Source organism: Cloeon dipterum, chromosome 3, assembly GCF_949628265.1.
Source record: "Cloeon dipterum chromosome 3, ieCloDipt1.1, whole genome shotgun sequence".
In the NCBI taxonomy this organism is placed as follows: Eukaryota; Metazoa; Arthropoda; class Insecta; order Ephemeroptera; family Baetidae; genus Cloeon; species Cloeon dipterum.
Window position 1 is genome coordinate 7,201,096 of NC_088788.1, and position 26,672 is coordinate 7,227,767.

General features: G+C 41.0%; 3 protein-coding genes and 2 long non-coding RNA genes across 11 annotated transcripts in view; 2 read left to right on the forward strand and 3 right to left on the reverse strand.

Moving 5' to 3' along the window:
* LOC135941273 (ankyrin repeat domain-containing protein 11) overlaps positions 1–19,618 on the forward strand; it is a 64,191-nt gene extending 44,573 nt beyond the window's left edge. For 4 of the 5 annotated variants that reach the window (XM_065486635.1, XM_065486638.1, XM_065486637.1 and 1 more), the window contains 8 exons: positions 12,596–12,847; positions 13,153–13,258; positions 14,662–14,969; positions 15,615–16,066; positions 17,386–17,727; positions 17,948–18,154; positions 18,419–18,670; positions 18,991–19,618. In XM_065486635.1, the coding sequence (XP_065342707.1) occupies positions 12,596–12,847; positions 13,153–13,258; positions 14,662–14,969; positions 15,615–16,066; positions 17,386–17,727; positions 17,948–18,154; positions 18,419–18,670; positions 18,991–19,170 (2,099 nt within the window). In that variant the 3' untranslated portion in view covers positions 19,171–19,618. The remainder of the gene's footprint in view (positions 1–12,595; positions 12,848–13,152; positions 13,259–14,661; positions 14,970–15,614; positions 16,067–17,385; positions 17,728–17,947; positions 18,155–18,418; positions 18,671–18,990) is intronic. The other variant, XM_065486636.1, reaches the window with a different exon arrangement.
* Positions 19,603–22,074, reverse strand: LOC135941277 (transmembrane protein 70 homolog, mitochondrial). The gene is made up of 3 exons (XM_065486644.1): positions 21,860–22,074; positions 21,437–21,790; positions 19,603–19,821 (listed from the first exon to the last, which is right to left on the reverse strand). Exons 1-3 carry the CDS (start codon positions 22,001–22,003, stop codon positions 19,633–19,635), a joined length of 687 nt encoding a protein of 228 aa, XP_065342716.1. The 5' UTR covers positions 22,004–22,074; the 3' UTR covers positions 19,603–19,632.
* A 587-nt stretch (positions 22,075–22,661) lies between these two features.
* LOC135939127 (uncharacterized) lies at positions 22,662–24,468 on the reverse strand. Of its 2 annotated transcripts, none has more exons than XR_010574718.1 (3): positions 24,214–24,468; positions 23,344–23,859; positions 22,662–22,894 (listed from the first exon to the last, which is right to left on the reverse strand). It is a non-coding gene; the product is annotated as an uncharacterized LOC135939127 (long non-coding RNA). The 2 variants fall into 2 exon arrangements; XR_010574717.1 differs by having other exon boundaries at positions 23,369–23,859; positions 24,214–24,466.
* Positions 24,469–24,669: 201 nt separating this feature from the next.
* Positions 24,670–26,672, forward strand: part of Ptp61F (Protein tyrosine phosphatase 61F) — a 29,961-nt gene continuing 27,958 nt past the window's right edge. The window contains exon 1 of one of the 2 annotated variants that reach the window (XM_065483329.1): positions 24,670–24,809. The gene's annotated coding sequence lies outside the window, so the exon portion shown is untranslated. The remainder of the gene's footprint in view (positions 24,810–26,672) is intronic. The other variant, XM_065483328.1, reaches the window with a different exon arrangement.
* Positions 24,959–26,212, reverse strand: LOC135940589 (uncharacterized). Its single transcript, XR_010574899.1, has 4 exons — positions 25,959–26,212; positions 25,780–25,869; positions 25,650–25,716; positions 24,959–25,591 (listed from the first exon to the last, which is right to left on the reverse strand). It is a non-coding gene; the product is annotated as an uncharacterized LOC135940589 (long non-coding RNA).

Here is a 26,672-nt window from a genome sequence, read left to right on the forward strand (position 1 = left end):
CTCGATTCAGAGATAAAAAAATAACTTTTTTTTGCTCGTGTTGGATTTTAAACGTTGGAAATTAATTTTCTCTGAATAAAAGGACTGGAATGGTTCTCATTTTTCAATTTACATCATTTGTGCTGTTACAACAATTATAAAGGCATTATTTTTTATTTTAATTAAAACCATGAATTTTATTTTTCAAATGAAATTAAATCAGCGTTATTCCGGTCGAAACACGACTCTTATCTGCTCCAAATTTCAAACACCGACAAAAAACGAGCTCAATTTTAAGACCAGACGAGACACATTCATTCCGGCGTGCTCAAAGCCGTTATTGGAGCTGTTTCGCTGAGCGAGGCCCCACCGCTGTTGCCAATCGGAATGAGAGCTAATTGATTTTTTTGTGTTGCGCCGCAAGTCTGGTTGCCGAACGGAAAGAGCCCGGCCGAAATTGAGCAATTAAACGGGGATTTCTTCCAGATTGAGGTGATCCGGTCGCATTTGCATACGCAGCTCGGTAACGGAAAATAGATCAAGCTAATCACAGCAATGACGACCACCGCCGGGATGACGCACTGAAAGAAATAAATTGTTGCACTGCAGTAAACTCAATACCTCGCAGTAGCGACGATAAATAATTGAAGTATATGTATATCGCATTTTCTTGGGTAGCTCAATTCAATTAAATCGTAAGAGCAGGAAATTCTGTCTTAAATCAATTATTTTATGCCGCTGAACTGATTTTATGAGACACTTGTGATGTTTAGCCTTCAATCTTGAATTTTAGAGCCAGTTTTATCCGATTAGTGCACTAAATTTTCAATTATTTTCCATCGTTAAGCCGATTTCATGATGATTATCTACAAAATGCGGAAAATTTGCTAGAAACCACACCCCCAGCGAAATTGCAACTATAAACTCTGCAATTTATTTCGTTTATTTTGGGTTATTTTTATTTAATTTTTTTACACAACTGGATATAAAGATAAATGTACACGTGTTTTTGTTCGAACTCTGCCAGTTCAAAGTACGCTTTTGGGCAATTGAGTGGAGCAGTGCGTCGCAAACAAAATATTGCGATAAGCAGATTCCCTTCTCTTCTCTCTGGCATTCAGCGCGGATGATTGCCAACTCGCTGCTTTTCTTGTCGCTGCACAGCCAAGCCGAGCAGAGAGAGAGAGAAAATAATGTATTCTGGCTGGCACGGCCGAGCTGATTTCATCACCGCGCGACTGAGAGCGAATGAGAAAAACTGCGTATGTGTTAAAACTCCATTCAATCCGTCGCAGAAGCGACTTATCTGCCGCCCGATTCCAATCTCATTGTTGCTAATCTGGCCAGGAATCCGGCCGCAATTATTGCAACAATATTCGTCTTTTTTCTCTTTCTCTCTCTTCTTACCGAGGAATCTGCGTGTCGGCATGCAAATCGAAAATTCCGATCTGGATAGCGCGTCTCGCCGGTGCCGCCGCCTCTGCCGTTGGAACGGAAAATATTTCCATTATTTATTGCGAGTGAGCGAGCGATACCTGAGGGAAATTCGCGTCGGCCCGGGAAATTCAGTAAATAAAACAGCCGGCCGAAATGACGGGTGACGAAATAACAAGCTGCATCCCAGCTGCGCGGCGTGATGCAACTCACGCCAGCGATGGAAAATCGCGATTGTGTGTCGCTGCCCGGAACAAAGAAGGATAAAATATTTCGTGAGAAGTAGGCTAATGTGCGCCAGAGCCATTTTTCTTGCGATCGAAGACGGTGTTGATTCATGTCTCACGAAAAGGTCTTTTTTAACTTAGGATATACCGCCCATTATGCTATAACAGAAATTAAACAAGACCTAGGAAAATTACAAAATCAGATTAAGCCAATTTTCCAACAGGAAAGCCCTCTGATTGGCTCCCCACCCGTTTTAAAGTCAAGGAGTGGGGAGCCAACAGCCAATCGGATCTAAGAGAACATATTTAAAATGCTTATTTGAATTTCTGCGGACAAGAATAACAAATTTTAATAAATTACTGCCGAGTGCAGGACCAAATGACTGTTAAAAAATCAGACCATCACGATTTTCTCGGAAACCGACCTTCTTGGTCATGTTTTTGTGGCTGATTTCGAATCTTCTAGCCAGACTACGCCCAAAATAACTGGCTTGTGACGAAAAATTGCCATTCTTGCGAAATAAAACGACTTTCCTGGATTTTTCAACAATTCTATTACAGGAAAATAAATTTCCCCCTGAATTTATCTGCTTAAATATCAGTTTGCTTTCAAAATAATCCAAGCTCATTAGTCCTTAACTTCGTTCAAGGTCCCAATCTCAACTTAAAAACTACCTTTTGCGTAACTGAAACTAAAATAGATCGTCCTCTCCATAGATTTGTAGTTGTTATTGCTCTATTCCTGCCATGGAAAACGTCCTTGTGCGGCAACAGGATGTTATTATTTACAATAGGCTGCGGCAGGGGAGCATCTGTCGGGTGCATTATTCCGTCAAAACAGCCAGGGTGTCACTTACAACCCCGCGATTTTCGCCCAACTGTTTCAGCTCGTCGCGAAATTCGACGTGACGCGGCTTTCGCAGAGCAAACACGTGTCTTCTTTTTCGATTGAGTCACTGGGTCTGGCAGCAGGTCGATCACTTTGTTGCCGCCCATTGCCGGAGTAGCGAGAGACACGCACACGACGACCGACCGGCTCGGCTCTCGGCGGCAGTGGCAAATTGCGAGTTTCCTATGAGCGCGGACGGCGCGAATGCGAATCAACCGACGCACGCATAAATAGACGTCACGCCATTCAAACTGCCCCAAGGAGAATGCTTCAGAAAGAAGCTTCAGTTTTACCCTTGATGGAATAAACAGTTAAAAACTCTGCAGTGGCGATTTAAAAAGTACTGCTACACTTCTTTTTTATGTATAAGGTCTGCTTCAAATTCTGCTCGGAGGAGAAATTTCCCTCACAAGTTACAGTGATGAGAATAGTACGGGAACATTTTCAAGAAAATCGGTTAATTAACCAGTTAGAAAAGTCGTTAGTGTTCATTACATACGATTTCCCGTTTCTTGCAGTAGGATTTCAGATTAAATCTTGCTGCGGTGAAAGATTTGACTTGACGTGCTGAAAACCAAAATCGGTGCAGCTAATCGCAGTAGAAACGAGAGTAACTATTTATTTTTAGGTTTCTGCTGCGATTGGGCGAACCAATTTCGGTTTTCAACTCGTCAAACGTATAATATTCTTGCGCCAAGAATGCACTGAGTAGACTACAAACACTATTTAAAGTGGAATAATACAGGGCAACAATTGAAAATTAAGTGAGTTGCTGGATGCCATAATTAAATTGATCGATTAACAATTTGCAATCATAAAAAAGGACCTACCTACAAAAAAATTCAAATTTTGCCAATTTTCTCCCAAATGTACAGTGCTGGAACATATTTTCTTGGCCTATTCCGATTCCTCTCGTCGAGATCTGTCCAACGGTATGCCACTTTTTGGGGAAACTCATGGTTTTGAAATTAAATCGGATTTCAAGTAAGGAGACAGCCATCACCATTTGAAAAGCACGGTAACTTTCCTGCCAATTTTTATTTTTTTAAATTATTTTGCTTCTTAGGTCAATTTAGGCTTTAACTGAATCCTAAGGGACGATTTTATGCATTAGCAACAAGCATTTTCCAGGTTTTTGCAGTACCAGTAGCATGCTTTTCAAATGATGAGGGCTGTCTCCTTATTTGAAATCCTATTTTACAAGAACAAAGAGATTCTCTAAAAGGTTTCATGCGCTGTTGAACAGATCTTGACGAGAGGAATCGAAATCTGCCAAAAATGTGATCTACAAGCACTGTAAATTTAGGAGGAAATTTGAAATTTTTACTTTAGCAAGGTCCTTTTTTACTGTTGCAAATTGTAGAACAAATTGTTTATTGATCAACGGCTAATTGCTTCAAACAATTTTCAATTGTTGCCCTGCGATCCACGCTTTTATCCCGGTCTAATTCCAAATTCGACCTTAAATTTAGAGAAAACCTCATGTTATAAATAGGCCTCCGTGAAATACAGGACCTACTCCAAATCAATTCTGGATGTAACTAGTTTATTGGTACATTACAAAAAAATTGTTGTTCAAGGGCCAGGGTATTATCAAGCTGCCCAGTGTAGCTTTGAATTACGCAACCAGCTACGGAGGTATTTCAGAATTGCATGGACTGAATAGACAATATTGTCACTTCTCAGAAATACACAGGCGATTTGTGAGTTTTGAATCGAAACCATCTGCTGCCTGGTCGGGAGATGCGAGGACAGCACAAAAGCGCAGCTTGTCTTTCAATGGCCCAAGGAATTTCTTTGTGCGCTTCTGGATAAATGTCTGGGGGTGTGGGTGCGTCATCCCCCTGGTCAGATGCAGTATTCAATGACTGCACGACTTGCCTACTCTATTTCGCTCGTGACACGATGGATTGATGCATTCCAAGGCCTCGATGTGCAGGCAGACCTAATTATTCATTCGTCGTGTCTTTTTATCCGCGCTTGTTTCGCGCCCGGGACAATAATAATACGCGGCGGTGGCCGCCTTAAAGCTGATCGCTCGCTCACTCACGTCGGCCGCCAGCCCCGCAGCCGATGATTCGTTTTCAGACCGACCGCCGCACTGCTGCGTGCAGCTGAGCCTTTCGGGCCTCTTTTTGTTTGCATCCAGCCTTGATGGAAAAACAACAGACTGGAAATTGCGGTTTTTTGCCACCAGAATTCGAGGGAAAACTAGTTTTGTGATTGGAACTGCCGGGAAAAAATAGCCGAACGAGGAAATGTGATCAAAAATGGTCAAACTGAAGGATCTGTAAATTATGATAAATTAATTTTTAAAAAAATAAACTGGGAATCTAGGTTTCCATTTAAATTTCTGAGAAAATCAGCTCCGAAACTCCCTTTTGATAAGCGCCAGTGGGGAACCTTATCTGAGAATTCACACACCGTTGGATATTTATCGTAACGAGAGGAATCGGAATTAAGCAAAACAAAAAACATGCAGACAAGCCGTGCAAGATCGTGATTTCCTCGATTCGACTTGATTCTTTTTCAATTAATTCAAATGCTGCTGCATGTGCATTGTTGACGCGGAGTGTAGAGAGGAGACCTCATTGACGCAAAAACAAACAACTCGCTAAGTAATTCTCAAGCTTTGTCCTCTCGGTCCCAGGAAATCCAATATATGACATCTCTTTCAGCAGCATTGTTGACAGCAAACAATTCCTCTCGGCCGATAATGACTCAGTCCACTAAGTTCTATTTTTTGTCTCGCTCTCTCGGCAAGAACACACGGTTTGACCCTTTTTTTGTTTACTCGCAAAAACACCAGTTATTGTTTGAAAACAGCTCTTTATTTGCGCCAAACCGCTGATAACAAAAATACTGCTGTGTTTGTGAGGAAATTCCAGCATGTTAAAATTGCCAAGATAAGCAAACCGCATGTGGCGCGTCGAAAATTCACTGTCAACGTTTTTCCTGCTGGTTTATTTCGGGAGCCGGACGATTAATTACTTCACACTCGGTTTTCGGGACTCGAATATAAAAAATTAGACTTTTAGCGGAGCGGCATTAATTTTTTGCTAACACGGCGGTGACATATCTCGATTTTTCCTTATGAATAAAAAAAGACTGCTTTATTTTCGAAACTGGCAACAGGGAAAAATTCTTCAATTTTCCGTTGTATATGCTAAACTTGTATAATCGAATTCGGGTAGCGATTCGTAATTTGGAACAGCAAGAAGAGTTCGAAAGAAAGCTCAAATCATTTTTGTACCGGAACAAATTTCATAATATGAATGAATTTCAAAACTCAAAACTCATATTTAATACTATGTGATCTATGTATGTACTTGTTTGGACATGTTTGCAAATGTTCGAACGTTCAAACAGCAATAGATGTAGTTACAACGTTGTATTATCGAAGATATATGCAAATAAACACAATTCCAATTGAATGGTCGGTTCAAAAATAGAAAAATTCACACGGCTCTGCAGGAATAATTATTTCTCAGTCCTTTTTACAGACGTGCACGTGTCGCTTTCAGAACGAGAAAAGCGTTTCACGAATTGCTCTTTCTTTCTTTCTCCTTTCGCTTCCTGCTTTTGGCGCGGAGGAGAAATTTCCTTTTGAATTTCACGATTACATACTTGGCGCTCTCTGATATGGCGCGGAGAGCACTGCATGCACAGAAAGGAGACGCTACAGCCGCTGCTTTGATGCTCCGTATTTCGAGCACTGCGCAGCTTCCATATCCATTATTATTGCGCCAGTGCTGCTGCTGCTGCTGCTGCTGTGACAAATAATGTCCCATTACGAATATGAAATGTTGGCGCACCCGAGCAGCAACCTTTGCTTGTGGCCCACGTAACAATTACTAACTCGCCCTCGAAGTGAAGCTCACGGCTGGAAAATGTTCTCTCAGATTAAAAAATTCTCTCTTAGAAAAATAGCACAAACAAAAATTGACCTTCAGAGCCCCTTGACTCGCTGAGCGGAGTTTGAATTTTAATTAACGTGGCGTGATTACGTTATCTCTCTTTATAGCTCGAATTAGATTGATTTCCAACTCGGGAAATGTGATAATGCAACAAAAAGAAAACACGTTTTCATCATTGATGAGTTGGCTCTTGATGCTTCTCGGCGCAAAAGTTTAATTACGTTCCGCGAATTAGTCTGAGAGCAAAGTTGGCTTGTATTTTTCCTTTTCCTCTCGTCAGAGGAGAAACAATAGAGGCGGTTCGAGTGCCGCCGATTCAATTTCAGAGTGGCTCTTGAGCGAAATAATGTGTATAATGCAGCGATCGATGGTATTGCCCAATAAATTTCATGTGCATGCAGCCGACACACCAGCTCTTTGAATTCTTTTATGCATGTATTCAGCGTGTGATGAATTATCATTTCTTCCAGCGGGGCAAAACTGCATCAGATTAGCAATTCAAATCGGCTCATGTTTTAAATTGGATATAGAGACGCTCGAAATTGCCGCAGCACTCACCAAAAAAAAAATAAAAAATCATTCATTCCCCAAACGAGTGGACCGACGGGTTATAACAGGTTTTATTCAGAGGAAATTAATCTCAAACTCCCAGATTTTGAAGGGAAAAGGAAATTCCCCAAAAATGGAGCTAAAATTTGGTCATTTGTACATTGGATTTGGATTCAATTAGGTTTTACTACAATTCGAAATTGATTCTGGGGTCTAAAAACCGCTGAAATTCTGGTCTAGAACCTCCCAACACAAATTTTGCTTCATATCTCAAGAACGTCCAGTCTCATTTATTAAAATTTGCGATCTCCTCTCCAAGGTGGTGAAATTTCCGAAAAAAACATAGTTTCAAACACAGTCTCACCATTGCCATGGACAACTTCTCCAAAAGCGACATGATCTCACGTGAGACAGGCCTTCTCTCTTTAACTTACACTCAGGGCGGACCACATTTATTGAGCAAAAAGCTACAGGTCGGCCCGGAGTCATTCATCCCCCGCGACCTTCTTTCTCACCGGTCGCCAGTACAATGCCAGAGCGCCAGGCTTCGATCCCGCGGCCGCCGGGTCGCGTGAGCTGCGCGTGCGCAGTGCCATCGCGGCCATGCAGCGCGCATGGGGGCGTGGCCCGTCCTGGAGACCAATCAGACCGGCGCCAGGGCCCGTCCGGATTGGTGCTTGGCCCTCGGTGGCGCCGCCCAGCCGGACCGGCGCCTTGCGAGCGTGTTTTTCGGCTCGGGCGACGGGCTATGGCGCTGGCGAGCCGCGCTGGCAACATTCGATGCCGGTCGGCTGAATAGCCTGCAAGCGGAGAGTGTGTGTGTCGTGTCGTGGTGGTATATCAGGCAGACACCAGCAGCGGCCGACCAGACCAGACTCTCTCTCTCTCTCTCTCTCTCACACTACCGGTGCCAGCGTGCACCCAGTGGGCGGAGTCACTCCGAAGGGTGAGCTTCCAACGAACCAAACACACACAACACTCACACACACTCACTCGCTCGCTGATGAGACGTGTGTGTGTGTGTGCGAGTGTGCCCTTTCTTTGTTGACGTTGTTTGTCTATATTATCTGAGTGAGTGCCGCGCTGCACGCACGTGACTGCACTTTTCCAACCCCGTCTTCGTTTCGGTGTTTAGGGTCGGAAATTTGGGTTTTTAGAGTCGAGGACAGTAGAGAACAGGATGAGGTGGGTTTATTGTTGGTTCAGGCGCACGGAAAGTTGTTTCCTGTTCCTGGTCCCTACTTTCCTCATGGCTCTATTTTTATCAGGGGGCGAAATTTTTGGTCAGGGCAGCATTTTTGTCCTTCAGCCCGTTGTTCCTAATAAAATCATCCCTGAAAACTCTTTCATTCAGTTAAATCCAAAAATTACTCGGATAGCTCTGTAAATGTTTTGTTTATGTGCCTTTTTCAAATGTCTTTCGAGCAGAATAATGTTAAATTTCGTGACTGGGAGTTGTTCCTAACATCTGGAAAACTCTTTTGGATAGATTTCGTCAAAGAGAATTGCAACATGTCATGAAAAATAGGGGAAGTGCTTTAAATTTTTTTAAGATAATTGGTGAAATCGGAATTGAAATCTACTTTTCTCATAAAAAGTAAAAATATTACGGTTTCCATAAACGGAACTTTTAAAACCGTGCCACTGCGTAGTTTTGGCTGTTCCAGACAGTGAAACTCCAAAACAGAAAATGAACGATTTGCAAATTTTCTAGTGAATTAACCATCCTTATAAATAAATAAAATGGTTAATTCAAGCTGTAGAAATTTTGGAGAAAGAATAATTCATTGTAGATTTTATTTAGAAAGGTTTACACATTCAGACCATCTGTTTTTGGCTTATTATAAACAGGTTGGGTCTTTTCATAGCCAGTTTTTTATGTCAAGATAAATAAATTACAAATATATTTCACTTTGATACCCGTTGGCGACGCGGAACGTTGTGGTATGTTATACCTAAACTGATAAGAAAATTTTGTCTAATATGTTTAAATTCCCTAGTTGTAGAACAAAATTTTCCATTTGCTTGTAAAAATCACGCAAGAAAATCCATAACACTCTTTTAACAATTTTGGCCTGTTAAAGGAGTGGTCCCATGTTGATTTTTCCGCGATAAGAGCCAATTGAATTTAGTAGCAATCTCTCTGTGCTTAAAATCTATTTATTTTGGACCAAGCATATTAGTTGATATCGGATTTTCTTACAAAGTTTCGGCTTATCTGATAAACGCTTGGCTCTTGAGGAAATAAATCTTGAAGCAGATGGTGTTTGCTTTGCACATGTGAACAACCATATTTTACGGCAGGTGAAATCCAGGTACCTTTTTAGGGAACAAAATAGTATTAGAACGACCTCTGAGCCCTATTCAATAACTTTAATCCTCCCATTCACCAGTCCGCCACATGTGAAAATATAAACAAACGCTGCGGATAATCTGTTATATAGTGCCTGCAACAATATAGCACAAAAATCCTGAGCTGCCGTGGTGTCACTGACCTCCTTTAAACTTGTTGGCCTATTGATTAAACATCTCGCGTCGGGTGATTAATATACGTTGTCGGCGGCAATAATTTATCAGCAACTGGTGCTCGCTCCCACTCCTCCTCCATCAGGCCGCTATTTTTCGCCCTGCGTGATTCATGATTCAGGGCGGCATGTTACATGCACCCTCCTTTAAGGCAGGGCGATGCACCCGCGAGAATGCACGCATCCCGCACTTCTCCTTCTTACAATTACACGCAGCTATATTTACATCTTTCACGAGCCTTGCTTAATTTGCGTGGAGAAACTCGGCACATACTCGCTTTCGTAAATAGATTTGCATCCACAAACAAGTCGACGCAGCAGTGCCAGCGGTGACCTTGGCTCAGTCAACAATTTCACCCGACCAGGCGCAAAAATTTAGAGTTTGCTGCGTTTGGAAATTCCGGTACGATGACACCGAAATGTAAGCTCTTTCAACCGGAAGGTGTCGGTCGTGTTTTCAAACTCGTTGGTTGGTTGGTTGGTTGGTTGGTTGGTTGGTTGGTTGGTTGGTTGGTTGGTTGGCACTGAATAAATGAAGAACTGGCCGAGTCTTCAGTGTGGAAAACATATATTTTACAGTTAAAAGATAAGATTGACCGGTTATTTTACATTAACCCAGATTTATTGAGATGGTTATTTATTTTATTAGTTGTCGACTCTTTAAAATAAAATTAGATTGGCCTACGTGGTCAGAGCCAAAAGAAAAAATATCATTCGACCCTGAAAATGAAAAATAATCGTTTATTAACATTCGAGAACGAGGAAATAATGGTGTGGCTGTGAGTGAAATTTGAAGCAGAGATCAGTTTATTTTGCAGCTGTTTTGGCCCTGCAGAACAGTCAGGGTTAGCTGCAGAGAGTTCTCGATTAAACTTATTAATGAGCCCAACAAACAAAGGAGAAACGAGTTACGAAATCTTGTCAGCAGCGTTACTTGTAATATTCATGTTTTCTAAATAATTATACATTTGAGTCGAATCACCTCAATTTTTATCAAATCGTAATAAACCCACATTTTCATACGATTTTCCCGTCAAGGCTCAAGGAAAATTACAGGATAATTTTGAAATGCAGACTTATTAAATTATTTGCGAATATTTTGCAACCTATTATAAATTTGCGCAGTTTAAGGCGAAATTATCTTCATGAAAACCTAGTTTATGAATAAAATTGGACAGAAATTGTACTAAATTTTGCTGTTTGAAAATTTAAATCTGATAATTTCTGAGCCACTGTGCTGTGGCTGAATTTTAGAGCAGTGAAAAGAGTGTGACAAGCGTTTATTTATAAAAAGATTTCATCATCCCACACGCAAGTCCTTTATAGCAGCGGGGACCAGATTCTCGCGACGCGCAGATATGGCGTCCGGTGGAGTAAGGCGCGAAAAAACGGTCACGTGAAAATGCGCGAAAAGAAGCAAGTTTTGGTTAATATTGTGACGTATAATTTGCATTACTTGTTCTAATTGACCAGTTGCATAAACCCTTAGTTATTGAAGCCGCCAACTGATGGCGCAACCACAGACTTTCTTAAAAATTTTGATTAAAGCGGTTTTAAGGCATTTCCGCTGCGATTTCACACTCAATCCTGCTATTTTGCTTTTTTTAATTAATTTGCTTTTTTTGACGAGCTGAAAACCAAAATCGGTTCAGCCATTCGCCGTAGAAACGTTGGAAAAGATTTTTTTATTTCAAAAAATAGTTTTTCACGATTCTACGGCGATTGGCTGAACCGATTTTGGTTTTCAGCACGTCAAAAATTAGCAAATTAATTGAAGAATGTACAGTAGCTAGATTGAGTCTGAAATCGCAGCGGAAGTGCCTTAAAATCGAAAGTCTACGGTGGCGCCATCTGTTGGCGACTTCGAACACTTAGGGTTTATGCAACTGGTGAATTGATTTATGAAATTATATTCAGGGTTTGAAAAATCCCTGAATTCTTTAGGGTTTGTCTACACAGCCGAACAAAAATATTTTATTAAATAGACTTAAAATCGAGCTAAAAATAATCTAAAAAAAATTGTTCCGTACAACCAAAATGATCAACAAATAAATTTATGTTTCACCTTTTTCGTCTTATAAAAATGCTAAACATCTCAAATTCGCTATTGTGGTGAGAAAAAGGCCAGGAAGCACATATTGCGCATACAGGGTTGTTTTTCGCTGTTTCATGGTACAAACTGACTATTTTCAGCAACCCGGCCGGGGAAAACTCTCATTTATACATTCCTTCAATTCTTCTCGCATGTAGCAGCTCGCTATTGAAATGCTCCAGAAGAGAGGGAAAAACAGAATCAATCGGTAGGGGGGTTGAAATGAGCCTTGTTTGTCCCCTTAGAAAATATCCCCATTCAAGTCTGTGGTCTGAGTGTGAGTCCACGTGTTGTGCTAGGCGTCTGGCGGTTATTTCGATTTCCAGGTTTGCGGACTTGCATTGATTCTGTAATTTTTCTCAATGCGTAATTTTTAAATTCCTCCTAATCAAGCAGATGGAATATTTCACTTCTGGTTTTGTTGTTGAATGTTGCGCAATTTTGACGCTACAAGGACACTTCAATCTTTGGAATTTGGAAATATTTTTTAATGATATTGCAAAAGCCTGAAAATGCTTGTTGCCAATGCATTAACTCGTCCCCTAGGATTGATCTAAGAAGCAGTGTATTTTTTTTAGAAAATTGGCTGGAAAGTTAGCGTGCTTTTCAAATGGTAATGGCTGTCTCCTTACTTGAAATCCGATTTTATTTCAAAACCAAGAGTTTCCCCAGTAAGTGGCACACACCGTTGGAAAGATCTCGACGAGAGGAATCGGAATATGCTAAGAAAATATGTTCAAGCACTGTACATTTTGGAGAAAATTGACAAAATTTGAATTTTTATTGTAGCACGTGGTCCTTTTTTACTATTACAAATTGTTGAACAAATTGTTTATGGCATCCAACAATTTAAATAATTTTCAGTCGTTGCCCTGTATCATTCCACTTTAAATTAGAAGAAAATCAGAGTCCAGTTTTTTTATTTTGCGAAATTTAAAAATTAAAATTAACAATTGGGGTGTTTTTTTGGTTCCTGATTTCAGGTGAGACCGCTGCCGCCTCCGCGGAGAGCGGCCCCGAAGCGGAAGAAGAAGAGGAGGAGGAGGAGGCGGCGAGGCCATTTGGCTGCGTTTCGATTGCGGCGCCGGGGGCAGCGGAGACAGCAACCACGAGTGTCGCCACCCGTCATCACCAGCCGACCTCGCGTCGCGCTTCCTACAATCAAACGGTGCCGCGCTCGGCCGCCGCCGGTGGCGCCGCCTGTGAGATGCGGCGGACACCGTCGCAGAACAAAGGCAAGTCGAGGCGAAAGGCGAAACGAAACGAACGGCAAAGTGAGAGTGAGCAAAGCTGCTGGTTTTCGGTTCGGGTCGGGCAGTGCGGCGAGCCGAGCGGAAGTCGCCGCGTGTGTGTGTCGACGTTTTAAGGTCCGGCACCGCCGCCCGCGGCCCCCGACGGAGGAGGCGGCCCCCGCACACGGCCCCCGGGCCCCCCGCGGAGCCGCCGCCGACGTGGAGCCGCAGAAAATGGCTCTCTTGCTCTCTCACACAGGAACGGAGAAAGGATTTAAGTGAGTGACAATTCGCTTCTCGTGTTGCAGTTGACAAGAGCGGCTCGCCCAGAGTGACCCTGCGCCTCCACCAGGTCAAGTCCAGGGATGATAAGCGCTCCCTGCAGACCAAGGACGCGGCCAGCTACGAAACCAGGTGCGTCCGCGGAACGCCTAACACCAAGGCCAGACGGACGCCAGTCATTGACCCCCCATCATCTCTTATGACCACTTATTATCTCTATTTTCTTCATTAATTTTGCTAATTCAAGGATGGAATTATTTGCACCGTATTTTTTGCGAATGGGGGAAGGACCTGCAGCCCCTTTATTCGAACCTAATTTGATTATGGTCAAATTTTGCAATTTTCATTTCCGGATTTTTCTGATCCTTCCGGGACCTTCACCCGATTTAAATTGAAGTATATTTTTACGTTACAAACAATTTCCCAAGAAAAATGAATAGTAAATCTTACGAATTTCCTTTTTAAACTATTTCACCGTCAATTTATTGAGAAATTCTCTTGTGTAAGGAATAATTTCGGCAATAATTGAAATTATTGTTACCCTGAATATCGATAGGTCTGACCTTTGTGGTTTGCTCTATGCACGTTCAGGGAAAGTAAAAAATGCCTTAGTTAAGCACGGGGTTTGCCCATAAAACTTCTGAGTTCCTGAGCTACGGCACATTTTCAAATCTCGCAATTACTTGATTTTTAAAATAATTAGCTATTATGTTTATTGAATTTTCTAAAATTTCCATCACCAAGCACAATTAAATTTAACATATACATTTTTAGCACCTTATATTTAGCCGATTTTTTTTAGAATTTTTTTATTACTATTTCCAGCTCATTTTTTATTTTCCTTTTTTAAAAAAAGATCAGCAATGTTTAGCTTCTATACCAATTAATTTTAGCACAAATATTCAACCTCTTTTTAATTGCTTGTTGAATGAAAGCTTCTTTTTTATGATTCTCACTCAATTTTTTACCACGCTCTATTTTTCAAGCGCCTTCAAAGCGATATTTCGAAGTGTAATAGAAATTTCTCAACCCCAAAATGCTATAATCGCTTTTATTGAGTTAATATAAATCACTGGTGCAATTAAAATTGTGATATTAATTTCAAAACTGGTGGAAATTTAAAAATAAGGTTTAAAAATAGACATTTTCTTAAATCCAGAATTAATTTTGAACTATAAATGACCCCATTAGAGCTTTCATTTTCACGTTCAGGTTTAAAAATAAATATTATGTAACACCCAAGGTTTTTTATTCGCACTACTTGCTTTTTGTGTAAAAATTCGTCTTAAATCCAGCGTTAGTTTCGAACCAGCAGAGTGTGAATCGCTGTGATCTCATTTACTTCAAAGATTCCGAAAGCTTTATTTTTGTTAAATAAAAATTACTGTGTTCACGCTTATTAGTGCCAATTAATTTCCCCTGATTTCAAAAGAATGGCGATCGCGTCAGCCGTGTCCCTTTTGGCTCCGTTCCGTGGCCCTATTTTCCCTTTCCCCAATCACGCCTCTGACTAAGCACATTATTTCTCTTTTCAGGCTGCAATTCAGCATAATGGACCAGAAGGCGGAGGACATCTACGAGTTCAAGAGCAGCAAGGACGGCGCGCCGAACAGTCCGTTGGATGCCGTGGACAAGGACAGCGAGAACATCTCGGCCAATGCGCCGCCGCCGTCGCAGCAGCCGCAGCAGCAGCCGTCCAGCCCGCGTAAGGAGCTGGACGGAAACGGCGGCGGCACGGCTGAAAAGGAGGCGGCACCGAAGAGGAGCGCCTCTGACCTGCTCGACGGCGCCGACGACGACGAGAGCAGACGCAAACGCCGCAAGGAGGACAACAACACATCAGGTATAAATAAAATTACTCATTTTTTGGTCGATTTTTTTGTGTGAAAAGGCGCTAAATTATCTTAAATAATCAGCTGGATTTTTGCCAATTTTTTTCCTTGTACAGAAATTAAATAATTTAAGGTAATTTTATAATTTAAAAGAAGAAACACCTTTTGGAGTTTCCTTATTTTGTTATTTGGCATTTAAATTAAATAAGACAGTGTTAGATAAGAGTTTTAAATTCTGCTGAACGTTTTTTTATAATCAGCTGTGGGGAAAACCAGAACGATAGTTCAAAAAATTATATTTTAAAAAATAATCAGTTTTATTTTAATGTTTTTTAAATACTTTAGAGATTTTTTGATTTTTTAAAAATTAGGCTTCATTTTTAGAAGTTAAATTTTTATAAAGTATAAAATTTAATCAAGAAAAAAAATAAAAATACAAATTAATGTTTTCTTTGAGAGGAAAAAATGAGGAAAACATAGATAAATATGGTTTTTTGGTGAATTTTATGTTAATTTTGACAGTAATTTTACATTTTTAATAAAACAAATCTCATTAAGTGAAGATCCTGCAACGATTTTAAGCTCGGAAAATAATTTAATCCTTCAAAATCAAGCCCATTAAGAAAGAATCACAATTTAAATAACAAAATTTCTAGGTAAAGGCCCCGGCCGGTCCGCGGGCGTTCCGAAGAAGGCGGCCGCAGCGGCCAAAGGGCAGCAGGCGGCCTCCAGCGGCCAGAACAGCAAACAAGTAGAGCGTCCGTCCGACCGCAAGAGTCCCGCCTCCGGAGGCAACAGTCCCAAGTCCAAGACCGGCGACAGCGAGAGCGACGGCGACGACACCAAGCGGGAGCTGTCCGGCCCCAAGGTGCCGCCGCTCAAGATCGTGATTCCCCAGCAGAGCGGCGGCGAGCAGGAGCAGGGCACGCGCAACGGCAAGAACGGCAACGGCCGACACCAGGCCCTGCCCTACGTCGTCACCACCTCGAGCAGCAACGACTCGGACACGGCGGCCGCCTCCAACGCGGCTCCTGACAAGCTCGAAACCGCCCCTGCGGCCACCGCGACTGCTACCAAGGAGGACAAGAAGGACGCGGCCACGCTGCAGGTAATAGAATTTTTGAGGCGAAATAATTTCTACTGGGAGAATATAAAAGACATTAAATAAATAAATTTACCTGAACATATATGAGAGCTCCGACTTTTTACGTCTGTTCTAAGCACGTTCAGGGAAATAAAAATAAAATGCACGGGTTTTGTTGTAACTATTTTAATTTTAAAATTTAACTTTTTATTTTAATTTCCTTGGGGGTTGAATAATTTTTGAAATATTTTTAATTTTTAATCTTATTATTTTTGACCCTGAATATCGATAGGTCTGACCTTTGTGGTTTGCTCTATGCACGTTCAGGGATATTGAAAAATGCCTTAGTTAAGCACGGGGTTTGTCCATAAAACTTCTGAGTTCCTGAGCTACGGCACATTTTCCTGAATTTACTGCTATAAATCATATTAAAAAAATATCGATGCAATATTTAACCAACTTTTCAATGTTCCGAAATGTTGAATAGTCTTAAAAGTTTCAAATTCACTGTAATTCTAGAAATATTTTTTTTTTGTTTCCCTATTTTAAGCCATTTTTTCAATTTAGACAGCTAGAAAACGGTTTTAACCGGCTTGGTCGACACTATTTTTAAAAAGTCTGTGTTTTCGGAACACTGCGACTGGTTTTTAGGGCTGGGCACAGGAATAAATCAGTTTTTTGAAGGTTTTTTGCTGCTATTTTCTCCTAGATTTGACAGTAAAGTTGAAGATCTTTTTTATTAAGTGCAATAAACAGAAAAAAAACTGGTAAAACCCGTAAAATACCACTGACTTGCAAGTTTTGGAAACTCCTCAGCACTTTTACCAAAAAATCGACCAGTTTTTTTTACATTACTCATCTAATTTTGAATTTCCATCCAATTTTCTCATGAAAAAAATCAGAGTTCCGAATTTTGACATGCCAATTACTGGTTAAAACAGGATTTACCAGCAAAAATTATCAGTTTCTCTGGCTTTTTTATAGTTTCAGCTGAAAAAGTATGATTTTTAACTCTAAAATATTGTTACTTAAAACTTATTTCACAATAACTGTGTTTATGATTATTTTTTGTATTATTAACGTGTAATTTACATTCTAAAATTATTAAAAAATAATAACCTTTTTGGCGCTGCCTTAGTTTTTATCCTTCAAAATACAAGAAATTGAGCTTTTTAAGCAAGAACAAAAAATATAAACATATATTTTGTGACTTAAAAATCGTTCTATGAGTTGAAAAATAGTTTTATTGGTTCATTGAAGATCTTAAAATTATTTAGGAGAATACAGCAAACATCTCCAAATTATTTAACAAAATATAATCTAATTTAACTCTCCTGTTTCAGGAGGAGCGATCTCAGCGAGTGCTGCGGAGTTCGCATCGCTCGTCGAACAGCCACTCCGGGGGCGGCGGAGGCGGCGCGGGCTGCTCGTCGTCGGCGGGCGGACTGGACTCGATGGCGAACAGCCCGAGTCCGTCCAAGTCGGACGACAAAAGCGAGGCGGGCCCCAGCGCCGAGGGGGCCGCCGCCGTCGAGGTGCATCCGCGCAAGAGGAAAATCAAGGCGAGCAAAGAGTCTTCCGTGGAGAGCGTGCCCGAGCCCTCCAATAGTCACAGCGACCCCCACCCGGGCGAGTCTGCACCCGCCACCAACTGCTACGAGATGTTCCTCAACATTCGGAAACAGGTTTGTAAAACTTTTAAATATTTCTTGACAAAGAGTGGGATTTTTTTGGTTTAAAAACGGTTCAAAATATTTATCAGCCAGAAAATTCCTGTTGTCTTTTGCTTGGGAGTGTCTTCCAATTCGAATAATAAAAATTTTAAGGCTCTGTAAATTGCGATTTATAAATTAAAAATGCTCAAAAATGACTAATTAATAATTTTTTGTTTTTTGTTTTCTTTAGATTGACAGGAGAAGAAAAGGATTGTTCCCTGTGCAGCCGAAGCCTCCTCAGGGTTTCAAGGACTACTTGATGAACAAATGCACGTACGTGCTGGCGGGAAAGGCGACAACTAGGGTCCGAATGCAGCCGCCGCCGCCCAATTTGGCCACGCCCATGAAAGAACTGTTCGTCGAGCAGGAGAAGGCCCGATACAGACTGTGTTTGCAGGTGAAAATCTATTTTATTTACATTCGTATTTTGGTCTTAAACCTGGTAAAAACGCGTTGGGCTACGAAAAGTTCGATTCGTTCTCAAAGACAGGTGACAGCAAATGCCACTTTACACAGCTTGGTATGTTTTATAACCTTCCGAGTTCCAAATTCGTGGCACAAAAAATTTTAAATTTCATTGGCAGTAAACAAAATAACATTTTGATTTTAATTTTTTTTTTTGTATCGTGGTCTAGATTTTTAATTTTTTGTAATTTTTCAGCATGTGATAGAGAAGGAAAAACTGGTGCTGTCGGTGGAGCAGGAGATTCTGCGGGTCCACGGACGGGCAGCGAGGGCGCTAGCCAACCAGTCGCTGCCCTTCTCGGTCTGCACGATCCTGAAAGACGAGGAGGTTTACAACGTGATCACGCCCGAGCAGGAGGAGAAGGACCGCAACGCCAGGTCCAGGTACAACGGCAGGCTCTTCCTCAGCTGGCTCCAGGACGTCGACGACAAGTGGGAGAAAATCAAGGTGAATATTTGAATTTATATTAATTGTTTCATTTTGATTAAAATACTGAAGAATATCAAAGAATTTAAGAGGTGAATTTTTTTATATTAAATTTAATTTTCTTCATATTTTCATATTTTAAACTGAAAAATCGAAATTTATTTGACTTTATGAGCAAAATTAATTACTATTCTTATTAAATATTCAATCATTTTGCAAGATAATGATTTTTAATAAAAAGAAAATAGTTATAAGCCTTAAAAATTATTTTTTCCTTTAAAAATAATTTTTGGGGTCAAAAAATTACAAATTATTAATGAATTTGTTTATTAAATTCCCAGGAGAACATGCTGCTTCGACACCACAAGGAAGCCGACGCTCTGCAGGCAATCCAGAAGATGGACTGGGAGTGGAAGATGAACGAGCACTCGCTGTGCGAATCTAAATCGCAGCCGGTGATCGACAGCAGCCACGTGCCCCTGGTGCATGTCTCGGACGACTTTGACCTGCTGCCAGCCTGAATGTGGCCGTGGAAATGAAAAATTTTAAATGAGTAATGGAGAGCCGTCCAGTCTAGCTCCTTTGGTCGGCCAGCTCGTGAAATGAAGAGAGGAAAGAAAGAATTCGACTCAACTCGTCTGTTTTTGTTCAAAAGAAAATTAAGTATTGTTTTGCTTCGATTTTTCGGAGCTAATAGTCGCGAACAACTCAGCGTGATCTTAAGTAATTGGTTTCAATTTTCGTCTGTTGGGTACGGAGAACGACACTCGTATTTGGATTTAATTTAATTTTCCATCGAGTTGAGAAAGGCATTCGAGTCTGTTAAAAAAACTGTCTCAGAATTCACCACTTGTGATACTTAGTTTGGCCACCGCCACAGCTGGTGCCAAATGATTTTTTTCTGACTGCAAATATTGTAAACTTCTCATGTATGAAAAGTAAATGGAATCATACTAATTTCAACCTATACATTTATTGCATTCTTATTTCTGCTTCTCCTTGTCCTCGTAATAAGTAAAATCGATCGGCTTGTCAAAGCCCATCAGCTTGCCGTAGTCCTTGGGTTCTCGGAACTGGCTCGAGTCCACCAGAAGAGGCTTGTTGTTCACTCTGAAGCTCTCGAAAATGCCCAGCATATCCGGCATGAAGACGTCCTCCTGCTTGAATTTGGTCTGAAAGACAAATTTTTTCATAATTTATTCTTTTTAAATAAATCAAATAATTTTTAAGTCAAATCTTGTCTTTCAAAGATTTAAATTTTGATATTTATCTAATGAACGCACATTACAACATGTTAAAAATAGATAATTTATAAATATTCTAGATAAATTGGACTAGAAATTTTCCACTGCTTCCAAAAAACGAATATTTAAATTTACTACGCGTGCCTTAGCGATAGTTTTTGAGTTGAGGAAAGCCGCTTACAGTGTCAGCTGCCAGCCCCAAAGTAAAGTAGAAGCCAAGCCGCTTTTTCCCTTTACACGGGCCACGCGACTAAACCGCTTCCGTGTTAAATACCGCCAAAAACCGGCATTTCAGCGCCAAATCTGGCCCATCGTTGACTTTCGGTGCCAAATAGAGCGTTATGAAGTCAAAATCGCCCTCCGACCCATTATTGAATTTAAAAAAAATCAGAAAGAGGGCTTTCTTTACTATAATTTGGGGGTTTTGGGCCAAAGGAGGCGCACCGAGGCCGCTTCACGATCATTTCGACGCAGAATTTTACCACAAGTCCAATGAAAATTTGTTTTCCACTCTGCGACCCGTAGGAGCTGAGTTATTTATTTTTAAAGGCCGAAAAACGTGATTTGGACATTACAAAATAGTGGTTTTCAGGGCCCAGCAGGGGCCCTGTGGGCTGAAGGCCGATGATTCCAGCACCAGTCGATGCCCCTCGGTGGGGCACGTCCCCCAATGTGCCATTTTCCAAAATCAGACCGTTTTTCGAAATACTGCGAATTTTTAAAGATCCGATTTTTTTGAAAAATCAAATTATTCAAAGATTCTTTCGCCTGAACCCGATTTTTCCCAGATAATGACGCCTATCAACCTTGAATAGGTAATGAATGAAGAACATTTTGTGCGATTTTAAAGAAAAGATAAAGACCAGTTTTACTTTAAAAGTGGAATTTAGCGTTTTTTACAAGTTTTTCGACCAATATTTTCTTCTGGTCGCTATATCTCGCGATTGGGGAAACATTTCAACACGCCGAGAGCTAAACCGACGAAGATTTCATCGGGGAACATTTTGAGACCAATTACGAGCCGATCGGATCAAAATCCTACGACAATCTTGGTTTTGAAGTTCAAAAAACGTGACCTCTGGACATTGTCCATATCAATAACATGGTTTTTTATCCAAACGTGCACCCCAAATGGGTTTCAAACTGTTCCATCGCCGTTTACAAGTCAAGTTCCGGTCTGGATACACATTTTAAGCTTCCTCACGGCCTTACAAAAATTAAATTTGATATTTTTCCGCTTCCCTAGGTGCAAAATTGCAAAACGCACACGCAAAAATGGAGTTTTTTCTGTTAAAATTTGACGGGTTGATGGATTTTAAGTTACAAAATCTTAAGAGAAAGATCTCGCCAAGCCCCACGACTTGCCCTACCCTGACGACCTTTTTCAGGGTAACCCGCCCTGAGATCGATTGATTTTTCGGACGCCATGCACTGCTCCTTTTGGCACTTCCTTGATTGTATAATTCGTCCCACCCCCCGCGCTTGTTCAGTATATTATTTTAAATAAACTAAAATCGTTGAAATTGTATTATATTTCATTTACCTCAACCCTGCCGTTGAAAAAGCTGAAGGTAATCGCCGTATACGTCTGCGTGTCCGGGTTGTAGTACATCTCGGCGACGTATTTCTTCGTGACGTAGTGAATCAAAAGTGGCGTAACGATGGTGAAAAAGCTGACAAAAGTGAGCATCGAGTAAGCCATGCCGGCGCCAACTTTCGCTAAGAATTTGGTCCAAATGACAGGCTGAACGGCCACGCCGAGCACGCTGGTGGACAGGGTGAAATATTTGATTCGCCGAACGTGGGGCACCAGGCCACCCTGGTAGATTTTCTCATCCTTGCCGTCTCCCACTTTGGTTGAAAATGTGTTGCAATGCAGTTTATTTGACGAGGAAACCTGGAAATAATATAATATTATTTTACCCGCCTGGTCTTTTTCATGGACGAGGATATGATTTGAACTCACGATACTTGGTTGTCTTAAACTGGTGCAGAAGAAACAAGAATTTTTCGCTAAACCCCGCGGAAAATTATGCAGCGTTGCAGTTTGAGTCTTCAATAAGGGCCTACTATTCCTGAAAATGGCGCAAATCCTCAAAGATAGCGACATTTCGCTCCGATTTACTGCGAATTTATCCGGCGGAGACACGGAGTGAGGTAAGCAACAAAAGGGGGCGTGGCATATCACTTCCACGTGCACTCTCTGTTGGACTCGTCTCCACCAGTCTCGACCTCCTCTAAAAAGCTTCCACCACTAAGATATAATAATATGCTATACTTCAAATCCCCGGAAAAAATTGTTTTTTGATTCACTTATATTTCATTTCAAAAATTCTTTTTTAGTTTTAAAAAACGGATGGGCTGGTAATAAAGGATTTGGATAGTTTTAAACATTTTATGCCCAGTGGAAGCATTTTTAAAATTTTTACAGTCTAAAAGGTGATGGGGGTAAGCACCCCCTTAAATCTTTTGGCTGGTTAGTTAACCCACTACATATACTACACAGCAATAAAGTACTTTTTCGGGTTTTTCCGCACTATCACCCTGTTTTCTGGAAAACTATAAATTTAATTTTTGTTGGAAACGTCGTATAATAACTCACTCTGCTCTATAGCTGCATACTAACACATTTTCGGGAGTTCCTGGAAAGAACAGGAATTCCTGTTACCTGATTCCATCATTTCCTGTCTTGGAATCCGCTATACTAAAACCCTGTCATCCCAAGCGAACCCAGATCTCTTTCAGATCAAATAAAAATTCCATCTGTGTACAGTTTCACAATTAATCTTTATTTTACTGAGAATGTGATATGTAAAAAAACATCACAATTCAGTCTCTCTCAGAGTCTGCGGCTGTTGGCTTTGCTGAGGACTTCTTCTGAGTCGAATTGGAAGGATTGGACTCTGCCTGAAGAGCAATATGATGATTACCAACAAGGAGGTGCCCTGCCTTGGCGCCTGAGAAGAAGTTGATAGATGATTCCTTGCCGTCAATTGCATAACTGAAACAAAAATTGTTAGCAGGGAATTACAGTGGAGTGATTTCATTTTTTTATTTTAAATGGTATTATATACGATAAGTTAACCATAATCGACCAATTTTTACATTTTCTCTTGACAAAAAATGCCACAAAATTTAATTTTTCGAATATTTCCGCAAAGGAAATCAATTGCTTCCAGGGTGAGAACAATTATGAAAATTTAATAGTGAGAAAATAAAAAAATGACTTTTGAGTCCTTGAAAGCTATAAAAATTGCGGATTTTCGTAAGATTTCTCATAAATTAACAGTAGCAGTAGCCATGTATATATTTTTAACTGTACGTGATCCTTAGGACCTAATCCGTATGCGTGTTACTAGATTTTGCAGAGAAATTAACTATCATTCCTCTTTAAAATAAATTTATGGAAAATCTATAATGATCTCTGCGCTACATAAATTAATTTTTTACCTATTTTGAATTATGAGCAACTTACTAAGGTCTATTTGAGCTGGGGATCAAGTTCTGGTGTTGTTAACATGTACCGCAGCACTGCAGTGATGGAAAGCGGCCAGGACAGTCCCATCCCAGGCCAAAAGGCGGTCAAATGGGCTCCCTCGACAAGAATCTATGTGTCGACAATTCAGGCCGCGTGGAAATCAGCATCAGGCAGCCGTCAGGGGTGAAAGGAACCTCGCACAACTGTGCACCTCTCGGCCGTCTAACAATAAGTGGCCACGGCCCACAGGTGGAGGGAGAAGGAGGCGGCCACAAGGCATTGGCTGCACGTCGACCACAACAGCAGATGCGCGGCCGCTTTCCTTGGTAGCAGCAACCAATGCTCTCAGGCTCTAGTCGTACCAGGTACAGCTCGCAGCCGGCCGCGGAGGACACTGCCGACACTAGGTAGTCGCCCTTTGGTTGCCACGCCACGGCGGCCCAGATCGGAGCTCAGCAGAGTGTGTGTCCGGTCCGCCATGTCAAACACTGCAGCAAACGTGATGAAAATCATATAAATTTTATGTAAAATCAATATCGACTCATAATTCTACTTTGCTCAAATGTTTTTGGACATAGGTGAGCATGTGTACATAATAATATGTATGTAAACAAACTTTCAAAGTTACAAGCCAAGACCTTTTACGTTTTTTCTTCGACTTAACCTGCAAGATTTCAGTATCATACAGGAAAAATGGTCATGAGCCTGCTTGGAACGCCAGATTTCAACGGTTCTGCACGAATTTAAGATTCAAAACATAAAATATGGAATTGCTATTGAAATGCGCAGCTCGAAAACGTGTTCGCACAAAGCGAGATCTAAATAATTGCATAAAAACGCACCCACTAGCCGCTGCTCTAGGTTTCAAAGGTCGATTCATACGCAGGGGGCATCAATTCGTTCAGGTACAGGGGCACAGGTCGCTGACACCAAGTCGGCCGTCGTCTGTCTCACAGGACCCTGCATAATTGTGAACGGCAATTTCGACATTTTTCTAGACTCGCTTCTTCACTAAGGGGGCGTGATGTCTACTGGGGGCGTGGCAAATATTCGGCGGCCGAATTAGGCCACTTCGGCTTTGAATATGTTAGGTTTAATGGTTTTAAAAAATTGAAAAAAAAATTAGTTTTATTTTTTGGTACAATAACCTTAAAAAAATTCTCGATGCCAACGCTTCCGCTGTAACTCTCTGGGCTCTCACAATCAGGCACCGTCAGCCCGTGACTGGTCGCTTGTGTGTGCTGCTTCTGAGCGTCATCCTTTAGAACAGCGTGCGTGTCGCTAATGTTTCCTCTAATTTTTGGTAATTTGCACCTCAGGAACCTCAGGAATTGAATTTTTAGCAAGTTCCTAGTGTCCACTTCGACTATGAAACTGTGGTGCAGATGATGGAAAGACTCAATGCCTTATTTTGGGCTGAATCTTGCGGCGAATTAAGGTAGGCATATATACTTATGCAATCTATACATACACATGCAGCGCATGCAACATATTATTGTCTTACGTTAATGCGCGTCTTATTTTGGCATCGCTATCGACAATTACGGGGTGAATATATTTTAGTTGAGTAAAATTCAAAAATTTTTTATACGCCCAAAAAATTAATATTATTTTTTTAATAGTATATTGTACAAAAATTCATATCACTGACATTCTACTTTTTAAAGCTTTATCTAAATAGAAAAATGTTTTATTGAGAACCGTGTTGCAAATTGATAAAGATTTAACCCGAGATATACTGTCAGTTTCAGTAGCCCTTAATGTGTACGACATTTTTACACAATATTCCCCGCCAAAGCACAAATGAAATTATTGCTACTGTGCATCAATTATCAGGTCTAAGAAGTCTTTCAAGAACCAGTGTAGTTTTTTCTTAAAAATAAATGACTTTACAGACTGTTGAGCAGCTCGAGGGCTACCAGCAAATAGCAAATTTGATTGCAGCAACGTTTCTCCTGTCTGGAGACGTTCAGTAAAATTAATTTTAGCCTATATTAATGCTTTATGTTTTGCCTTTTCTTCGGAATTTTTTAAAGTTTTTGCAGTAATCAAAATTTTAACTTCTGAGGCTTAAAACCTTCCTCAATAGTTCTACTGCCTATGATTTTGAAGATCTGCTTTGCTCTGTCGGAAGTGACGGGACCGTCTTCAGTGGAAGACCTCTTCATTTTTGGACTTTCTTGATTTGAAGGCCTCGTTGGACTGGATTCCGAGAAAGACCTGTTTTAAAATCCAAATATATAATTTTAGGATGATTATTTCTGAAATTAAAACTCACGACGATTCCTCTTTCATTTGAATTCGAAGGAAGTGATGGCAAAAGACATCTGAAAAGGGTGTCTCAGCTGCAAATCAGAACAACCGACTCCTTAATCTCGAAACTTTATAAAAGGATAATGTGTTCTTACTCTATTTTGGTTGGAATTCGTTCCAGAATTTTAGCTGGTTCCCCAGGTTTCGCTGATTTCTTTGAGGTCTTCTTCATCCGGGAAAAATAGCTAAAAAATTTGAAAGAAGCCATATTATGCGTCTCCTGCGTGAAGTACTTTCTGTAAATTAAGATTTTATGTATTTTTAGGGTTTTTACCGTACGCATATCCGTCGTTTGAAGGCCCAGCCATGCTCATTCCTTGGAGGTCAAACCGCCTTTTTAGCTCTCTCTATTTGGGCCTAGAGAGGGCAAGGAAGTGACGCATTTGGTTTGTCTTTTTGAGATAAAATGCGGAGGTGATTGCACGAGCTGTGTTTACTTGCACAGGTCATAATGGTTCTTAGTGCGAAATTAGCTTCTCTTTTTCTTCGTGAATGCATTGAATGCCGAAGAATTTTGAGCTTGGGGAGTGAACTACTAAACTGAATGAGCAATTGAGCAAAGCAGATGAGCCAGCTCGCTTGGCCACCTAGCGACCACCTCTCTAATTGTAAAGAGCTGTCGCGAGGGCGCATACACCAGAGCTCTGCACGGGGATTTTTTTTCACCCGCACCCACCCACGGAATTCTAAATTTGAACCCGCACCCACAGTGTGAGGTTCGTTCCGAAAACCCGCACCTGCGGGTTTTTAAACCGCAAACTTCATGTTATAAAATTTTCAATCCACCATTTTCATTGAGTCCTTTTAGTGTTCGAAGCCGCCAACAGATGGCGCAGCCACAGACTTTCTTAAAAAAATTTGTTTTCAGCGGTTTTAATGCATTTCCGCTGCGATTTCAGACTTAATCCTGCTATTTTGCATTCTTCAATTAATTTGCTTTATTTTGACGTGCTGATAACCAAAATTGGTGCAGCCATTCGCCGTAGAA